At 34.7% G+C, this 18,769-nt stretch overlaps 1 protein-coding gene across 1 annotated transcript in view; it reads left to right on the plus strand.

The window, feature by feature from the left end:
• LOC107665954 (protein sidekick-1-like) overlaps positions 1–18,769 on the plus strand; it is a 211,610-nt gene that overhangs the window by 93,151 nt on the left and 99,690 nt on the right. Inside the window, exon 5 of the mRNA XM_016457025.1 lies at positions 2,075–2,208. Coding sequence (XP_016312511.1) covers positions 2,075–2,208 — 134 coding nt within the window. The remainder of the gene's footprint in view (positions 1–2,074; positions 2,209–18,769) is intronic.

Below are 18,769 nucleotides of genomic sequence, written 5' to 3' on the forward strand. Positions count from 1 at the left end.
CTGGAGCCCTCCATGGGCTAAACTCGGGAACAGGAGCCCTCTCTGGGCTAAACTCGGGGACTGGAACCCTCTCAGGGCCAAACTCGGGGACTGGAGCCCTCTCTGGGCTAAAATCGGGGACTGGAGCCCTCCGTGGGCTAAACTCAGGAACAGGAGCCCACCGCAGCGAGCCCACAGAACTAGGAGCCTGCAGGGGGAAGGAAAACAAAAACACTTTCAAAAACGTAAAGAAAAAACACGGGGAGAAGAGGCGCCGCTCACTTGTTGTTGGGTCCGGTATTCTGTCACACTTAGCCTACTGTGCTGGAGATGAGGAGACGAAGGAGAATTATCATCAATGGTCTTTATTCTTAAACACAGGCAGGAACACACACGTAGGGAAAGGATTCAGGAACATTCAATACCGGACCAGGAACTAAAAACAGGAAACGCTTTAAATACACAAGACATGACGAGGGGATGACAAGAAACACCTGGGAGCAATAACATAATTGCACATGAGGGAAAACTGGGTCATGGAAAGCACGTGGGGGAGGAAAACACGGAATACAGGACTGACACACATATTTTCTAGAAGGTGTTTTTTTTTTTTACTTAAGTTTACTATTCTTTTTAAACCTGTCAAAAAACAAGAAGTTCTCATTGTGACAACTTACCCCATATAAAATGACAGCATGTCCCGCTTCAGTTTATAATATAATAAATGCGAATTACCAGGGGAACCCCGCCAAAACACGCGTATTTTATCCCCGGAACGTGATTTTTACCGGGGGACCCCCTCGAAACGCGATTGGGCGGGTTTTGTTGTGAAAACCTGGCAACCTCTTTATAAAAGCAGTGGCGACCTCAAGAGGAGGAAACGCATCAAACTAACAAAACACCCCGATCAAGTTCAAGCAGGTAAGTTTCAATTACATTTTTAATATTTAGAGTTCTGTTCTGTTGGGAATATTATTCCATATTTTAATTTGAATTTCGGATTGAAATAAACATCGCCGTTAGCAAACATGAGGACATAATGGTATTTACTATTTTTACACTCCAGAGGCTTTTAAATGAACTGTGTAACCAAAATATGCGTGTTAGAGAATGCACAAATGTATGTTAACAGTGTTTGTCATATATCAGTCCGTCAGAAAAAAAGTGTTTTTTTTTAGTTAGTTGTAATTCGTGGCTGAATATCTCTAGCAGGTTTTAAAAGCCCTTTAAAATTAAATATGAACACAGTTTGGATTAAATAAAAGTACAGTCAAATTTTATCTCCTGTATAGACTTTACTGTGGTATCGGTACCGAATACTGAAATTTTGGTACCGTGACAACACTTATGTGTAAGCAGCTGTCTGTATTGTTTTTCTGTTTCCTTGTACTTCACTTTTAGAAAAGTCCTTTCAGTAATGGTCTGTTTCTCTCGGGAGTTCTGACAGACAGGATTGTAATTTTGTTCAGGCTTTCTGCAGGGTCTCAGGGTGTGGCACATCTAGTTGTGGCGGTGACACTTCTGTTAGGTGACTCAAGTGTGGAGCTCTTAGTGCTTTAAAAATTTGCCTCATATGAAAGTGTGATTGTGTCACGTGTGTGTGAAAATTTGAAAGTGCTATTGACATTTCTCACAAGAGCGCTATTGAACATAGACCATAGAGGAACATGAAAGCCCACTCTGGCCTTCTTTTCTTATTCATTTTGTTGTTTTTCTTTGGCGAGTTATTTTTTCCTGTCCTCAAGAGATAAAAATATCAGTTCAAAAAGTGGCAAAAGCCTCACATAATGTAAGTGGACGTGTGCGCGTGTTTGTGCATACTCATTTTTCATTGTGTCCAGAGATGTATTGATTTGTGCATGTGTGCTGAAAGGAGTAATTATCACGTTGCCCTCTCGCCGATGAGACCATCCAGAACTAAAATAATAGCATTCTCATGTGCTTTCGTTAGTACTTACTTTACCTTGCACAGTTTTACAAATAAGCAAATTGATTTGTTACAGGTCACCCTGAGATTAGAAGGGAAATGAAAACACAAGTGGGTAGTCTTGTTCACCATTCTTACATGTGTTTTGTGTGTCTCTTTTGGTTGCAGAGCAATAACATTGGACAATCAGCTTGTAGTTTTGGGGACGGCAGCAGCAGACGCGGGCCGGTATTACGTACAGGCTGTTAACGAACGTAATGGGGAAAACAAAACCAGCCCTTCCATTTACCTTTTGTTTGTGTGTATGAATGTATATAATACATATTCTGATATGCTTTCCAATATGTGGTATCTATTGGAACTTAGATGTTACATACAAATAGCTCAAAAGTAGTTGAATAATGCTTTTAGAGATCACTTTATTACAGTAAAACTAATTAATAAGATGAACAAACTTTGTTAAATTGCTGAACAGATCTTTAGAGACTATTTGAAGTACATTCAACTAGTGATTAAAAGTCATTAAACTCCACAATTCACATATTTGCTTGTATGTATATAAATATATATTCCGATTTTAATCAACTACTGATTGTTAAGCATTATATGTTTGTTAATGACTTAACAATGCAAGTTATTTAATCTGCTAATGAGTAAAATGTTGCTTGGAATTAATGCGGATATGTTTTGGGTTAACTTATCATCTCTGTTGTATGAAACCGTTTGTGATATTAAGAATGTTATTAGTTAAATGTCACAGCTGATGTACTAAACAGGCCTATCAGGAACTTTATGATGGTAAATGTTATGCAATTACGTGGATTTGTAGGTTGTCAATACCTGTATAAAGCAAAATTATTAGATTAGATTTATTCTTCTGGGTTCATATGATGTGTGATTAAAATTGTGATGTGAAATGGTAATATTTTTTTATGTTGTTCTCATTCAGATTTGCTCTCTGGGACAAAATACTGACTTTTTAAAAGTGGATGTGCTTTTAAATTAAACACATTGACCCTCCCTTTCACCTTTCACATTTTCAACCATCTCATTTCTCTGTACTGTCAATATGCTCCAGAAACACTAGCTTGTGTTGTGTGGCACATTTTGTATGTTGCTTTTAAAGGACATTAATTTCGTCTTTCCACTGGGAGTGAAGGAGAAAGCAGTTTTTGCTCCTAATTAAAGCCAGATTTTTTTCATACCTTTCTGTTTATACAGCCAGCTACTTTCAAAAGTAGAATGACATAAAAGTACCATGCAGAAGACCTTGATAAATCTCATTTCAAATGAATGTAAAACGTACGGAACAAAAGGCAAAGGAAAGTGTTCCATGTGAAAATCATCTCTTTAAGTCATTAATTTTCTTCGCAGTGTTTTAGGGGACAAGAGGTTTACGACTGTCAGTCAAATCCACCATTGGAGAAATGTCATTTTTCCTAATCAAAAATTTAAAGGAAAGGAGATGTTGAAAGTAGTTTAAAGGATCTGAAACTCCACAAACAGAGTGTTGAGTTGAATGAATATGACAAGGACATAAGAAGGGGAAAGAACAAAGAGACGACGAGTAGAGAGCTGACAGCAGGAGGGATTTTAAACCAAAACAATCACTGCTTTTTAATTGATTCATTAGAATTATTTTTATGTCCTTCTGTACTGACCTTTAAGAAGTTTATGAGCTTTTAGGGTTTTGTTTGTTTGTTTATTTGTCCACGCTGAGCTTTTTGGAGGGGCGACTCATCGGTTGCTGGTATATTAAAATTTCAACAGGAACACAGCACTTTTACAAACCAAGTATTTGCCTAGATTTAAAAGGGGCCAGAGCCTCCTGTGTGATGTGTTTGTTGATATTGGGGTTTGTTTGTGTTTTAAAATTTGTGGTAGAGATAGATAGCACAGCATAAGATTAGATGTTTGGAAAGGAATTAATTCTAATAGAAACAGAATTACACTTAACTTAGTAAATGCAGCATTGAATCTCTTGAGATAATTTGTCTTTATTGCAGTAATAGTGAATGCATACAAGGTTTCTGATTTATAATAAAATACATAATACACTCCAATTCAAAAGTTGTGAAAAAGTGGGACCAATAATATATTCAACTTCAGGGTTCAACTTACTCACGGTTCGGTTTGTATCACGGTTTTAGAGTCACGGTTTCGGTACGGTTCGGTATGTGCTATGTTTAGGGAAAAACTATACTGTCAAAAATAAAGAAAATAAGAATAATCTATCTAACTACAAGCAACAGCACAAATAAATACAAAAGAGTAAAGATACAAATAAAATAAACAGTGATTTTCAGGTTTTTTTTAGACAAGTCTAACATTAGTTTTTAGGTACAGAAATGAGCTTCAGATGAGCGCACGCACAAATCTTCTCACTGCGCGCGCGAGCTCGCGTCCTCTGGCTCTTAAATATTTAAACTGGCAAAGCTTAAATGAGTTTAGTTTAAACCCAGATATCAACGTGTGCTCTTCAGGTCTCATCTGTGTGCGCGCGCTATCAGCACGCGCGCACCCTCCCTTTCACCTTAGCCTTCATTTGGTGGTTGATGACGGAATAAATGACTGCTCATATTCCAGCATACGGCATTCGCATTGAACAAGAGTGAATGGTTTGTCCACTTTTTTTTTCATCGCTGTTGTTGTAATGTATTGGAAAGCTAGAATGCGCATCCATCAACAGAAACATACATTAGCCGAACCCTGTTTGTTTTACGTGTTATTTATAGCAAACCATATTACAGATGCGTTGTCAGATTTAAGTTGAACCGCAGTCCTTGCGCGTGCCGAACTGTGTGTGGAGAACCGTACGGTTCGATTTTTTTCCGCGAACTGTTCCACCCCTAATATATATATATATATACTGTATATATATTAGTCTTGTTAAGCATAAGAGACTTATTTCAAAAATATTAAGAAATGAATGGTATTCTGTTTCAGAAACCTTGCACTAGGGCTGGGCATTATGGCAAAAAAATTAAATCTAGATTTTTTTTCAGAATGCTTGACCGATTCTCGATTTTTACGATTTTTAACTAGTCAGCTTGAAAATGTAACTACAACATGATCCAAGTAACTTTTTCTTTATTAACCCTCTAAAGAAATTTCTATTTTCAGTGCACCACAGATGAAGTTGTCAACATGATGTAAATGTTAAACAAATCACTTGTTAACGTTAAATATCTTTGCAAAAAAAGATGCATGAACTACAACTACATCTTCTACAATCTTGTCTTTATACATATTATATGTTCAGAAATAATACAAGGAAAATACTTTTTAAAAAATCTCAAAAGTCAAGGTAATTCAAATTCAAAATGACTGAAGGTATAACACCAGTAGAGTAGACCTATTATAAACTAGGCTATAAATGTTCTGTAAAAACAATGAACAGCAGCTTTCAGCCTGTCACCATGATGCAAACATGAAATTTCAGATATACAGTAGTAGTTCTTTACATGTTTTTATTCGATTGCTGCTTTTCCACTGATTTTTCTATGTAAACATGGACGTGTTTGACTGTTGCGCTCGCCTCTATTGCAGCGTCTCATTCACACAACGGCATTCAAAAACGCGGTGCTCAAGTTAAAAGAAGTTCAAGTTCAAAGTCCTGCATTTTTTCCTATTGCACTGCCCGCATCGCATCTGTGTCAAGACAAAAGCGCATTCTGTCTAAATGGCACCTAGTGATATATTCTACTTATGGTCCTTCACAGAGCGTGTTACACGGGAGCGGTTAATCACGTGCGCCGACATGTGGTTGGATCATTCTTTTCTCTTTACTATATTGTCAAAGTGATTCATTCTAATGTTTAGTAATATTTCTATTCTAAATCGTGATTCCTCGATTTTTAAAAAATAAAATCGTGGCAAAACATTAAATTCGAATTAATCGGTAAAATCGTAAACATCGCCCAGCCCTACTTTGTACTCTAATATCGGTGTTGTATTACAATATGAATATATATAACCAGCTGAATATTAGCACATAGATACTGCTTTTGATATTAACGGCATCGCCCAGCCCTACCTTGCACTCTAATATCGGTGTTGTATTACAATATGAATATATATAACCAGCTGAATATTAGCACATAGATACTGCTTTTGATATTAACGGACACAACATGCTCACATATCAGCAAATATCAACATTAATACTAATAGTTTGAGACATGTCCCAACAGTGTTCAGATGAAACTCTACTGGATATGAGACAGGTGTCGTCATAAAGTCAGGATGTTAGAACACCGAAGCTTGAAGTTGAGCCTCTCATATAACTGTGCATAGTGTCAACGTGACAAAGCACAACCAAATTGATGTAACCATGGAAATGAAGGCTAGCATGTCATTTTATTTGACTTTTTCAGCGTGTCATGCTGTCTTCTGTGAGTATAAGTATGTGGTTTCGTGTGTGACTCATCTCTCGGCATGTTGACTGTGGTGAAGTGAGGCTGAGCAGGAAGAGAGGGTAGGCATCCATCTGGACCAGAGGATGGAAACCAGACGACGACATCTGGAAAGAGAAAGACAGAGAGAGAGAGAGAGAGAGAGAGAAGGATCTCATTAATATTTGTAGGTGTTCGTATGTAAATTGTGGATTTAGCACACACATATTTCCAGATCAGCAAAAGAAGTGGGAAGATGGTGCAAAGGAGAAACTCTGGCCTGAACCCTCATGTGTCCTCCTTTATTAAGGAGTTTGTGTATTTCAGCTGGCAGCTTTGAAAAAAATAGTCCATGCTTCTTGTGTGTAACAAAAGTTTGAGTTCTTTTTGAAGATTCACTATCGTCACTATTCACTATTATCATAATATGTTGTGCTTAGGATAAATTTTAAGAATTTTTTCTAACTATAATAGTTAGAATAGTATGTAATGTATATAATCGTTTATAACAATGTTTTGTTTGAGTCTTAACTGAATCTGAAAATATTGAAATGTTATTGCAAAGATTACAATTAAACAATTAAAAAATTTAAAGTTATAGTTGTCATTGTCATTGCTTATTTTCATTTAAATTATATATTTTTCTTGTATTTCAATACGTTATTGGAGAAAAGACCATAAAATTACCGTATATTTTACAGTAAAAACTGTAAAAGTACAGTATACATACTGTAACAATGTTTTGTTTGAGTCTTAACTGAATCTGTGAAAATATTGAAATGTTATTGCAAGGATTACAATTGAACAATTAAAAAATGTAAAGTTATAGTTGTCATTGTCATTGCTTATTTTCATTTAAATTATATATTTTTCTTGTATTTCAATACGTTATTGGAGAAAAGACCATAAAATTACCGTATATTTTACAGTAAAAACTGTAAAAGTACAGTATACATACTGTAAATACATTTACAGCACGTTAAATGGTACTGTAAATATTAATACAGTATTTTTACTGCAAGTTTAATTTACAGTAAGTTACTGGCGAACTGCTGCCAGTGTATGCACCATTCACAATTATTTAAAACAAAACAAAAAAAAAACTGTAATTTCTACAGGAAATTTTTAACAGTGCAGTCATAAGGGTCATTTTTTCGAAATTGAGATTTATACATCTGAAATAAGCTGATATCATCTGAATAAATAAACTTTCCATTGATGTATGATTTGTTAGATAAAACTATTAATAGTATAAATAGACACTGAAGTCTACTATATCAGCATGCTGACCGTTCTATGAACTTCAGAGATGTTCAGACGTTTATAAATCCTTAAAAGTTTGTGGAATTCCTGGAAATCAAGGGTTGATTTCAGTGCATTTATAGTAAATTGAATTAAATATGTTTAACACAGTTAACGGGTCTGCCTAATTTGATATTATAACATTTCATTCTGTTCTGTGTTGATTCTATATTTGATACATCTTTAGCTTTTGTTATAATTAAGTCATATAAAGAGTGCAAATTACTTTATTTGTTATTAGTCCCATCTGCATTTCATTTAAAAGTTTGCCATTTAAAATATTTCTCAAAGTTTCTCTATTATTTACTGATAAATGAAATACTGAACGGCATTATTTGAGATTGTATCTGAGTACTTACTGTATATTGGTCACCAATGGTGAGACTTGCAAATCTTCCAGCAATCCCAACAGTCTTCAGGGGATTTGAAAATTTTCAGTGTCTTCTAAGTTGTAAAATGGTTTACATTTGAATGGGGAAACATCAAATTCTCCAAAACTGTCCACCAAGCTTATGATTAAATTTCATATTTGAAATCACCAATGAAACCTGACAACAACTGTCTCATAAATATTGTTTCTTTTGCTCAGATAGTGTTAAACATGCTTATTATTCAGGCTAGACCAGCCAATGCGCAGTCCTAAGCGTGCATCTCAGAATGCTGACTGTTTCTATAGCAACCAGAACTTCTAACGGCAGCTGCAGTGATGCGAAGACTTTACCGATTAGCGATTGGCTCTTTTACTCAGAAGGCGGGACTTTCTTCAATAGAGCGGCCAAACTGAGCGTTGCATTTTTCCCCATTCAAAACTATATGAGTGACACGTCTTGGGTATTCTATAGACTTTGGTATAACTTAAAGAAATTGTGATGCAAATATATTACTTTTGCACAGTAGAATGTACTTCTCAAAGTAGCAATAATAATAATATGTGACGCTGGAGCACAAAACCAGTCTTAAGTCGCTGGGGTATATTTGTAGCAATAGCCAAAAATACATTAACAAACCAGCTTTATTCAGCTTTCAGATGATGTATAAATCTCAATTTCGCAAAATTGACCCTTATGACAGGTTTTGTGGTCCAGGGTCACATATTAGTACTAAAATGATCAAATCTTTATTTTTAATCTTTATAAGTATCACACAGTTTTTCCTGTCATGCTTTAATTTTACTCAGTGTTTAATGAATTAAAATAATTTTTAACTCACTTTTAATTTTACCTCACGATGCAACACATTGTTTGCCAAAAAATATATAAATTTTCGTTTAATTACAGATTTTTTATGCCTTCGATTACCACCGTTTTTGATAATAAATTTGTATTAAATCATAATGAACGAAAAAAGATTAAATTACAGAATTTCTGAAAAAATAAAACATTTCATAGGGCCTTATTATTGAAAAACATTCAACTAATTATTAAAGTTTTATGAATTCAATTTATTAGACATGCTTTTTTATTACTAAACCAATAAGACGGAATCTAAAAATACAAAGAGAATTTTCTAGAAGAGGACAATGCTAAGTCAGCAAACCAGACAATTCAGACCAAGAACTGCCCACAGGTATAGAGGAAGTGCCTAACTGTAGTTTTTGTTTTCAGCAGCAGGTTGAGCTGGCTTTGGGTGGTCTGTGGGCGGCTATATAACTAATATGAGATTCGTGTCAAATCTGTCAATGATGCGTGAACCCACTTAAACAAACATTTAGAAGTATTTTGACAGTCTGTGTCTTTTTCTTGTCTCTTGTTCTTTCTGTTTACATTGTTTGTTTGTGCTTGCGTGCCAGATGTTGATTATGCATGGTTTAAAACTAAATTCATCAGACACTTGTCCCTGGTGTCATATGCATTTTTAATTGTCTCACAGAATCTCTGTTCCTGCCTCTCTGTATCTCTAGAGATACCACTAGTACCTTTCTGTCTCTCCTTCTCTTAGTCCCGGGTCTTCTTCCTCTCTCTGAATGTAACCACAACATGGCCACATACACAATGCAATGTTTTAAGACTGACAGTCATATTTAAATGTGAGAGTTATTGCTTTGTGCATGTACACACTATAATCAGTATTTTTGTTGTTTTTCTGTTTCTGTATTCATTATCTAAAGGAATTTTACTTCAGTCAGTAAAATGTTTCAATGTTTTGAAAGTCTCTTATGCTCACAAAGGCTGCATTTAGTTGATCACAAATGGAATAAAAACTGTAATATTGTTAAATATTATTACAGCTTAAAATCATTTCAAAATGTAATTTTGAAATGATGGCAAAGCAGAATTTTCAGCAGCTTTTACTCTAGCCTTCGGTGTCACATGATCCAGAAATCATTCTAATATGCTGATTTGTTGCACAAGAAACATTTCTTTTTTTATATCAATGTTGAAAACAGTTGTGTGGCATAATTTTTGTCGCAACAGTAATACATTTTTTTCAGGATTCTTTAATGAATAAAAAGCTCAAAAGAGCAGAATTTATTTGAAATGAACTTCTTGTTAAACATTATATATAGACATCACTTTTAATTTATTTCTAAAATGTATTCTCTTTTTTTTACTGTCACTTTTAATTTATTTCTATTTTTATTAATTTCTTTAAGAAAAATTCAAATTTGAATGGTAGTGTATTTTGAATTATGTTTAATTTTTCTTACCTGACTGGCAGACTGAATTTTCTGCTGCAGCGTGAATGTTAGTGCGCATGTTATTTCTCTGAGAACATTGCAAATTTCATCCTTTATCACCGAAACCTTTCAAATGCCGTCACTAACTGAACATTATATAGACATCACTTTTAATTTATTTCTAAAATGTATTCTCTTTTTTTTACTGTCACTTTTAATTTCTTTAAGAAAAATTCAAATTTGAATGGTAGTGTATTTTGAATTATGTTTAATTTTTCTTACCTGACTGGCAGACTGAATTTTCTGCTGCAGCGTGAATGTTAGTGCGCATGTTATTTCTCTGAGAACATTGCAAATTTCATCCTTTATCACCGAAACCTTTCAAATGCCGTCACTAACTGTAAAGATTGTAATCCAGTCGAGTTTATTATTAAAACATATTAAAACATATCCAGATCAGGATTAACACATCTGGAAAATTACATACTCATTCATCTTTAGATGAGATTTATGGCCAACAGTTATTTACAACTATCTCTGGATCTGGTGTTTGATATATTGCTTCAGCCACAGTGTTTTTAAAAGGATCTTTTTTTAATGTTTTTGATTCATCTGTAAGTATAATACAGCCCTGCTTTTCCGTTTCAATCAAATCAAATCACATCAAATGGAATGATTTGACGAAACGCAGGCTTGCTGTGATGGTGAGTGATTATGTGATGGGTTTTATGGAACAGTAGGTGTTCGAAGTATACTAACATCAGAAGCAGGCAGCAAAGCTTTATGTTGTTGCTGATCATGCATGAATGCTCAAATCAAATCTGGGCACATAAACACACGTCTCAAAAGGCAATATGTTATTTATTTTCACTGATTCCATAATAAAACCATAAAGTATATGCAAATAATAATCAAATTCGTTATATAGAGTACAGTGTGTTCTGAAAGTCACCACTAGTGAAAATGCATCTATTTTGCTAAGTTTTATGCTGCTGATGATCTAATCTGCAATTAAACATTTTTTGAAGAAAATGTCAGGCACTCCATAAGTTTCTGCAAAACCCGATGATCCATTTTATGCAGCATTTTTTGTCTGACCTTTACAAAGAAGTTAAAACATTGTCAATGTCACAAATTTGATTAGTGACCTATAATAGTGCAAAATCTTAAATATTTCTTAATTTACATCATAACATCTATTTTTTTTTTTTACATTTTCAAACTTCCAGAACCAGGTTTAAATGAAAATAAATACCAGATTTTCAATCTGTATGTAATACATTTTTACATATTATATATAAAAATTGCATCCTTTATGCATTATTGTGCTTTTGCAATGTTTTTTTAAACATTTTAATCTGTTGTATATTTTAATAGTTTTAACCAGTTCTAATAGATTATATTACTTTCATATTCAAACTTTTATGAGTGTGCATTAAATATGCATACTCATATGCATTAAATGAGCGTGTATTAAATACACAATTAGCGGCAATTTTACCAAGCATATAATGGATTATAATGCGCACAATGAATATGCTTATAAGTCTTTATACAGGCCTTTATACATTGAAAGTGGTGCCAAACATATAGTTGGTTCCCTTCAGGTATTTTGTTAGCTATTTCAGTGTATTGCATCTTTATGTCTGACTGCCTTCGAGTGTTTGTCAGGATATTCTCAATAAAAGGAGTTGACTTTGCTGTTGCTTTAGAAGGTGAAGTTTAAAAGACATTCATTCTGTCGTTTCTCTTCAGGAGACTGTTGTAGATTGTAATTTGTTTTCCAACTTATAACAAGATTCATTACATTCCAGATTGATTTGCAGCTTTCAAAATCTTGTTTTGAATTATTTTCTGGAATAAGGATGGAAATACTGACTTTAGTCGATCTGATTCTGATGTACGCTTAGTAGTGAAATTAGAATATGCCTGCAAATTGGCATGAAATTAATAATAATTATAATCAGCAATATCCAAATGATTTTAATTTTATGGACAAAAACAGTTTGGAATGATGTGAGGATGAGTACATTGTTATTTTTGGGTGAACTGTCCCTTTATGGAGAGCATTTATTGATAGAATTGGTCACATTAGCAAAATCTCAACAAAACTTAGACATTACTACTCAGTTTGGCTAGATTCCTATTGAAATGACTCAGTTTCGACTGCGAAAAATTGCAGAACAACACCTTTACACTTTAACTATTGTATATTTTTGCAGCAGCTATACTTTTTTTGCTTGGATACTTGATATATCTGTATTGAGTTATGAGTATTTCTTCATCCCTAGTTCACTCAGGATGTCCAGTCATAGGTTACGCAATTAGCAGTTGGACATATTCTTGTTTCACACCAGTGAGCTGTTAATTATTTTGTATATTTGACAGGCTAATAGGCCCATCCTACAAGCATCTTGAGAATTGATGCTAGCGCGTGTGTTCATTTATGTGTCATCTTCCCGCTCTTCTCCTCCTCCTCGTCTACATGTGTTGTCATGTAATAAAGTCCATCCTTGAAGACATTTACTCACCTTGTTTTAACATGAAGGTTTTTTCCCGTCATTTTCAATTACAGGCGCAAGGCTGTGTTGATTCGGTGTGTGTGTGTCTGTCCGTCTGTTTGTGTGTGACCTCTGCGGGGTCTTGTCTTTGCCAGTTAGAACACGCAGGCCAAAATTTTATCTCGCAATGGCAGCCGACTCGCACAACATGAGCCAAAGTCTCCTTCAAGAGAATTAACCAAATCATTAGTGATAAAGAAAGAAAGAGAGGGGGGAGGGAGAGAGAGAGAGAGAGAGACTCATTAATGTCTGAGTAGTTTACTGAAAGCTCTTCCTCCCTCTGTATTGTCCACTAAAGATGTTTGGGTCTTTTTCTCGGTTCATATTGGTTGTAAGTGTGTGTTTTTGGGCCTGAGTGATACAGTTGTTGTAATTTCCACTGTAGACATGCCAGCTCTGCTATAAACCTACTTAGCTGCTTTGCTGCGTACTGTCTACATAGGCAGCTGCCTTCTAAGGGAACTGAAATGGAACCTGATAAGTGACTGATTTAGGATGCTATATAAAGACAGCTCTGCACGCCTCACACATACTGTAGCTCCCAACTCAAAACTGATTCCAGTTCAGTTTGATGTTAGCATATTTTTAAGCTCAGTGCTTTAATAAAAACTTACTAATCAATGCTTTAATAATGCTTTAATAAGCATAAATCCATAGGTACATACATAACACACATATATGTTTTGTATAATCTAAATTTATTGAATTGAAGTATTTTAATTTTTGTATTTTCAGTTTTCATTTTAGTTTAGGTTTTAGTAATTGTGTTATGTGATTTTTACATTTTATTAGTTTTTGTTTTCATACTTTTCCATTTAGCTATAATTTATAAAAGTATTTAAATAATTCTAATTTCAGTTTTAGTAATTTTAGTACTTCAAATATTTTATTTCAGTTAATCGCCAAGACAACATTTCTAATCTTCATCTAATATTTTATTTTATTTCTGCTTTGATTTGTTTTAGTTTTAGTTTTAGTTAACAATAACAACACTGCTCAACACTGCGTTTGGAACATTTTTCTGTTTCCCAAACGTTTTTAATTTTTAAAACATTTTTAAACTATACATTTACAAATTATTTACCCTATTACTCATTGTACAATCGTAATATTTCTTAATACAATTTATGAATATCATTAAAATGTGCTGTACACTTTTGTAGCATTTTATTTTTTATGATACACTCAATGTTAATTATGTTTCTTGCGCTAAAAACTGTCTGTGATTGTATTTTATGGATTTTATTTGTAAATGACTTCTCTCATGATTGGCTTTCTGGTGAAGTTCAGTATTGTTTAGTACATAATACACTTTTTTCCAAAGTAGGAAGGGTTTCAAAGACCGCATGGAATAAAAAAGTGTGTCTTTTGTGTCTTTCACAAGACTTTTGTGGCTTTTAGTCCATGCCTTTTAGCTTTGATGCCATCTGTATGCTAGAATAGCCTACGCCTAGAAGTTGACAAAATTAACTTTGAACAGTTTTCTGGATTTATTCTTACCTCACATTGAGTGTCAAGTCTGAGGCTATTTATCTCCCATATTAAACTCCATTCAAAAGTTTGGGGTCAGTTTTTTTTAATGTTTTTAGCAGCCATTACTGCAGTCTTCAGTGTCACATGATCCTTCATTCTAAAATGCTGATTTGGTGCTCAAGAAACATCTCTTACTTAGTGCAAACTTTTGAATGGTAGTGTATATATTGAGTCAGTAAGTAAAGCAATTGAAGTTTGAAGTTCATGTTTTGACTGTTATATGGTAGGGGGCGCTATTACGCATCTTCTGAAATAGCACAGAACCTCAGGATCCAGAAACGAGCGATAGAAGCATACATTACCGAATGAAATGTTGAACCCACGAAGAGGTACAGGACTATGCAATCTACTTGATCTACATTTTGATCATCGTTCTGATTACGTTCCAGATGTAGGCTATGACAAAAATGCCATTTTCTCAGCTTTTGTTCAGAATGTTGCTTTTTTAAAATGAAATTTACCCATATTCAAGTGTTGATAAAAAAAGAATGCATGAAGCTAGAATAAAACATGTCCACAAATGAGTGGGGCTCTTAAATCGCCGGATGTTGTTTATAACAACGGCTGGATGAATTGGCGTGAGTGAATAAGATAAAGGGATAGTTCACCCAAAAATAAAAATTCTGGCATTTACTCACCCTTTTGGTTGTTCCAAATCTGTATGAGTTTCTTCTGCTGAACACAAATGAAGATATTTTGAAGAATGTTGGTAACCAAACAGTTGACGGTAGCCATTGACTTCCATAATATGGGGGGGAAAAATACAATGGAAGTCACTAGCTACTGTTAACTGTTTGGTTACCAACATTGTTTAAAAGCTAAAAGGAATTCATACAGGTTTGTAACAACTTGAGGGTGAATAAATGATGACTTAATTATCATTTTTTGGGTGAACTATTCCTTTAATAAGCAATTGGCGTGAAATGTGTGATTGAGTGAGTTAAGAAGTAAATGAGTAAGAGATTTCACTGGGTAAATAAGAAAACAAAATGTGTACGTGAATGAACAAGTAAATGAATAAAGTGAACGATTAAATGAGTCCCCAAATGAGCATGACACTTCATTTGCCTGCTGTTGTTTATAACTTTAAAAGCTCTCAACTGTTGTTTACTCACTTGGTATGACTCTGAGTAACAGACCTCATGACCCAATTACCCGAGTTTAACCACACAACTTTAAACAGCTCGGAGATACTGAGTTAGCTTCAGGTCTCAGATCACACTCTAACCTTCGCAGATATACAGCTGTAATGAGTTTGACTGGAGGACAGTTTGAACACGTGGAGTTGCTGAAGGTAGATCTGTGGTATCATATTAAGAGCCCTCAGAGACTCACCTGTTTAATTTGGTCTGCTGTGGCTGGATGAGTTTGGCACTTTTAATTAATTAATGCTGTTACACATCACTTAACATGCACGTTAAGAGGTCAGATATGGAAGCACTGCTCATACTGTATAAGTTTCATATCAGCTGTTATACGTTCATATATTTATGCATTAGTAACCTGAGGTAAAATGCCATTTTATCAGTGATGAAACTCTGAACTCTTGTGACCCAGATGCAGGGTTAAATCATATTTTGGGACTAAGACGAAGACCATTAAACATGACCAGACATGCTGCGACTAAAATAACTATAGCCAATAGATACTGCTTACTGTTCTTTCATCAGACTGTTCTCTACAGACAACTAACCGGATCGCACACTCAGACACACGGGACTTGAAATCATGTCCATGCCAATCCAGAACCATGTTGTGATTTCAGACTTGCTTGCTATTTAGTTCTTTTTTTATGGATTGTGAAGTATTTAGCTTGAAAAGACTTACTCTGTGTCCTAACCAGATGTGTCAAGTAATTATTCAGTCCTCACTGAAAGCAAACATGTTCCATGAAGTGACAAAATCACAGCCTATCAGAGCAGGATTTTGGACCAGTGAGATTTTTCTATTGGCAGGGCAACCCAACATAACATGACAAGCAAATGACAAAATATTTTATTTCATGACAGTTGCACAAAAATCTGATTATTGTGTTGCACATTTTGTTAAAACAATCTTATATAAACTTTTAATTTTTAATAAAGTCTCCAGACTTGTTATTATACTATTCTAGTTGATTTTTTTATTTTAATTTTATTTTAAGTTTTAGTGGTTTTGTTATGTACATTTATTTCAGAATTGGTTTCAACTTCAATGAAAATTAGAAATGTTGGCTTAGGAACTAACTTAAATACATTTTTTTTTTTTAAAGGGGTGGTTGACTGGGTTTTTTCTAGGCTTGATTGTGTTTATGGGGTGCAGTCTAACGTGTTCATGCTTCGTTTTTTAAAAAACGCATTATTTTTCACATAATTTACCTTTATTCCACACCGATCTGTCCCTTCTCTAACAAACGCCTCGATTATTTCCTGTTTTTATGAAGCCCCTCCCTCAGAAATACGCGATGGGCTGAGATTGGTCAGCTGGCGTGAAATCGCAATCAACCACCCCTTTAAGTTTTTCATCAGATATTTATATTTTACATTATTTCAGCTTTATTTCAATTACTTAATTTTTTTTAGTTAACAATAGCAACACTGAAAGTCACAATCCATAATACCTTTTTCAATTTTTATAATATGCAAGAGGATATTTTGATACAGACTGATAATATTTCTCTTTGGAAGGGGCTCTACCAAGGACAGCATAATGAAAAGGAAGAGATTTATTTCTTAACCTGCTGTGACTGTCAACAGAATCATGAAATAAGACATTTTGTAGTTTCCGGTTGTGTTGTTTTTATAAACAATTTTTATAAATGGTTTTACAAACAATGTGATTTTTCCGAAACTAAAAATAAAATTAAAAGACATACTTTTTAGACACATGAAAATCAGAAAACCACAGTCCATGAGAACTGTTTTTATGATGAATAAAGGCAAGTCAACGACAAAATGTCTCATTTTGTGCAAATTCTCAGTTGGCATTTGCAGCTGGTTAGGACACAGGTAATTACTGACATTTTGGCCTCATTCATGAAACACAAACTGAACAGATTTCAGTCATTTGCAAAAATTTAAAACTTTGTTCTACGAAAAATGCAATAGTTTCATGAGCTATCTGAATGAGGCTCGTTGTACAAAATGGTTTCAAAACCCAAAACTAAACTAGAAAGACATCCTTTTTTATACTAGGCTCTCAAGCTGAAACTAAACTGAAAGGACCAAAACTTCTAGGTGAAGATGTTTCAAGTTTTTCTGATCGAGCAATTTGCCATTCACTGACAGTGTTCAAAGGTGATCTGTGAAGTTCTTTTGGATCGTACTTCTTAATTAACTGCCGTTCCTCCTGCATTCTTGGCATGATCAAAAGATCTCTGCCGGCGGAACAGGAAGATATGTTCGATTAAAATGAGCCCTGAAAGTATATTAATAGCTAAGTCTGTTAGCACTCTCAAGGGAAATGCTGAGATCCAGCTCTTATGAATTCATCCAGACACCAGGAAGACTACAAAAGTAAGTCTCTGGCTTTTAGACTTCTTTTCCTCAGCCTTGCCTGCTACAGCCTGGAAGAATAAACTGGATTGACTTGAAAGGTTCAGTAGGCTTTTTGCTTTAAATGAATGGTTATTGTCATGGTGTAAAGAACAGAAACTGCTCTTTGTTAATAACTGGAATCTTTTCTGGGAGCGTCCTAGGCTTTTTCGTGCTGATGGCCTGCACCCCAGCAGAGTCGGAGCGGAGCTCATGTCGGACAACATCTCCAGGACGCTGCGCTCCATATGACTAGTAAGTCAAATCTCAAATAACTGCCCTGATGACTTGTGTTCTACCCGCTTAAATGATAGAAGTACTTGCGCTGTCCAATCTATAAAGACTGTGTCTGTTCCCCGAATAGTGAGGTCAAAATATAAATTTAATGCAGGATCTAGAAAAAATCTGATCGTGATTAAACCAGAAAAATGTAAAATAAATGAACAAAAACTTATTGACACTATTTTCCTAATTAATGCTGTTCAGTTGCTTTGACACAATCTGTATTGTTAAAAGCGCTATATAAATAAAGGTGACTTGACTTGACTTGACTCTAAGTGTGTGAATTACCTGACAAAAGCGAGAGGCAGCTCTGCTATTTTGTTTGTTGAGGGTAAGTGGAAAAATTGCCAGGAATTACACCTAGGGAGTGGACATCCCTGTCTTACTTGCTTGGCCTCTTTTTATCCTGCTTTCTTGTTCATTAAGGTGATTGACACTGAAACTGGAGAGGGTCAATAGGTGCTGGTGTGTAAAGGAGAAAGGGAAAGATATCTCTTTGCAATTTCTTTCATGCTTCTTTCACAGCACAATCGCAGCATCGTTCTCTTTCTCAATACTTCAGTCAATCGAACAGAAAGCTGTACATCATGACCACTATTAAAATTAGATTTTTTGATAGCTTTGTTTTCAAAGAATGCTCCAGACGAAGTTGTGAGGAATGT

The sequence above is a fragment of the Sinocyclocheilus anshuiensis genome, unplaced genomic scaffold, assembly GCF_001515605.1.
Source record: "Sinocyclocheilus anshuiensis isolate Anshui unplaced genomic scaffold, SAMN03320099.WGS_v1.1 scaffold775, whole genome shotgun sequence".
NCBI classification, from domain to species: Eukaryota; Metazoa; Chordata; class Actinopteri; order Cypriniformes; family Cyprinidae; genus Sinocyclocheilus; species Sinocyclocheilus anshuiensis.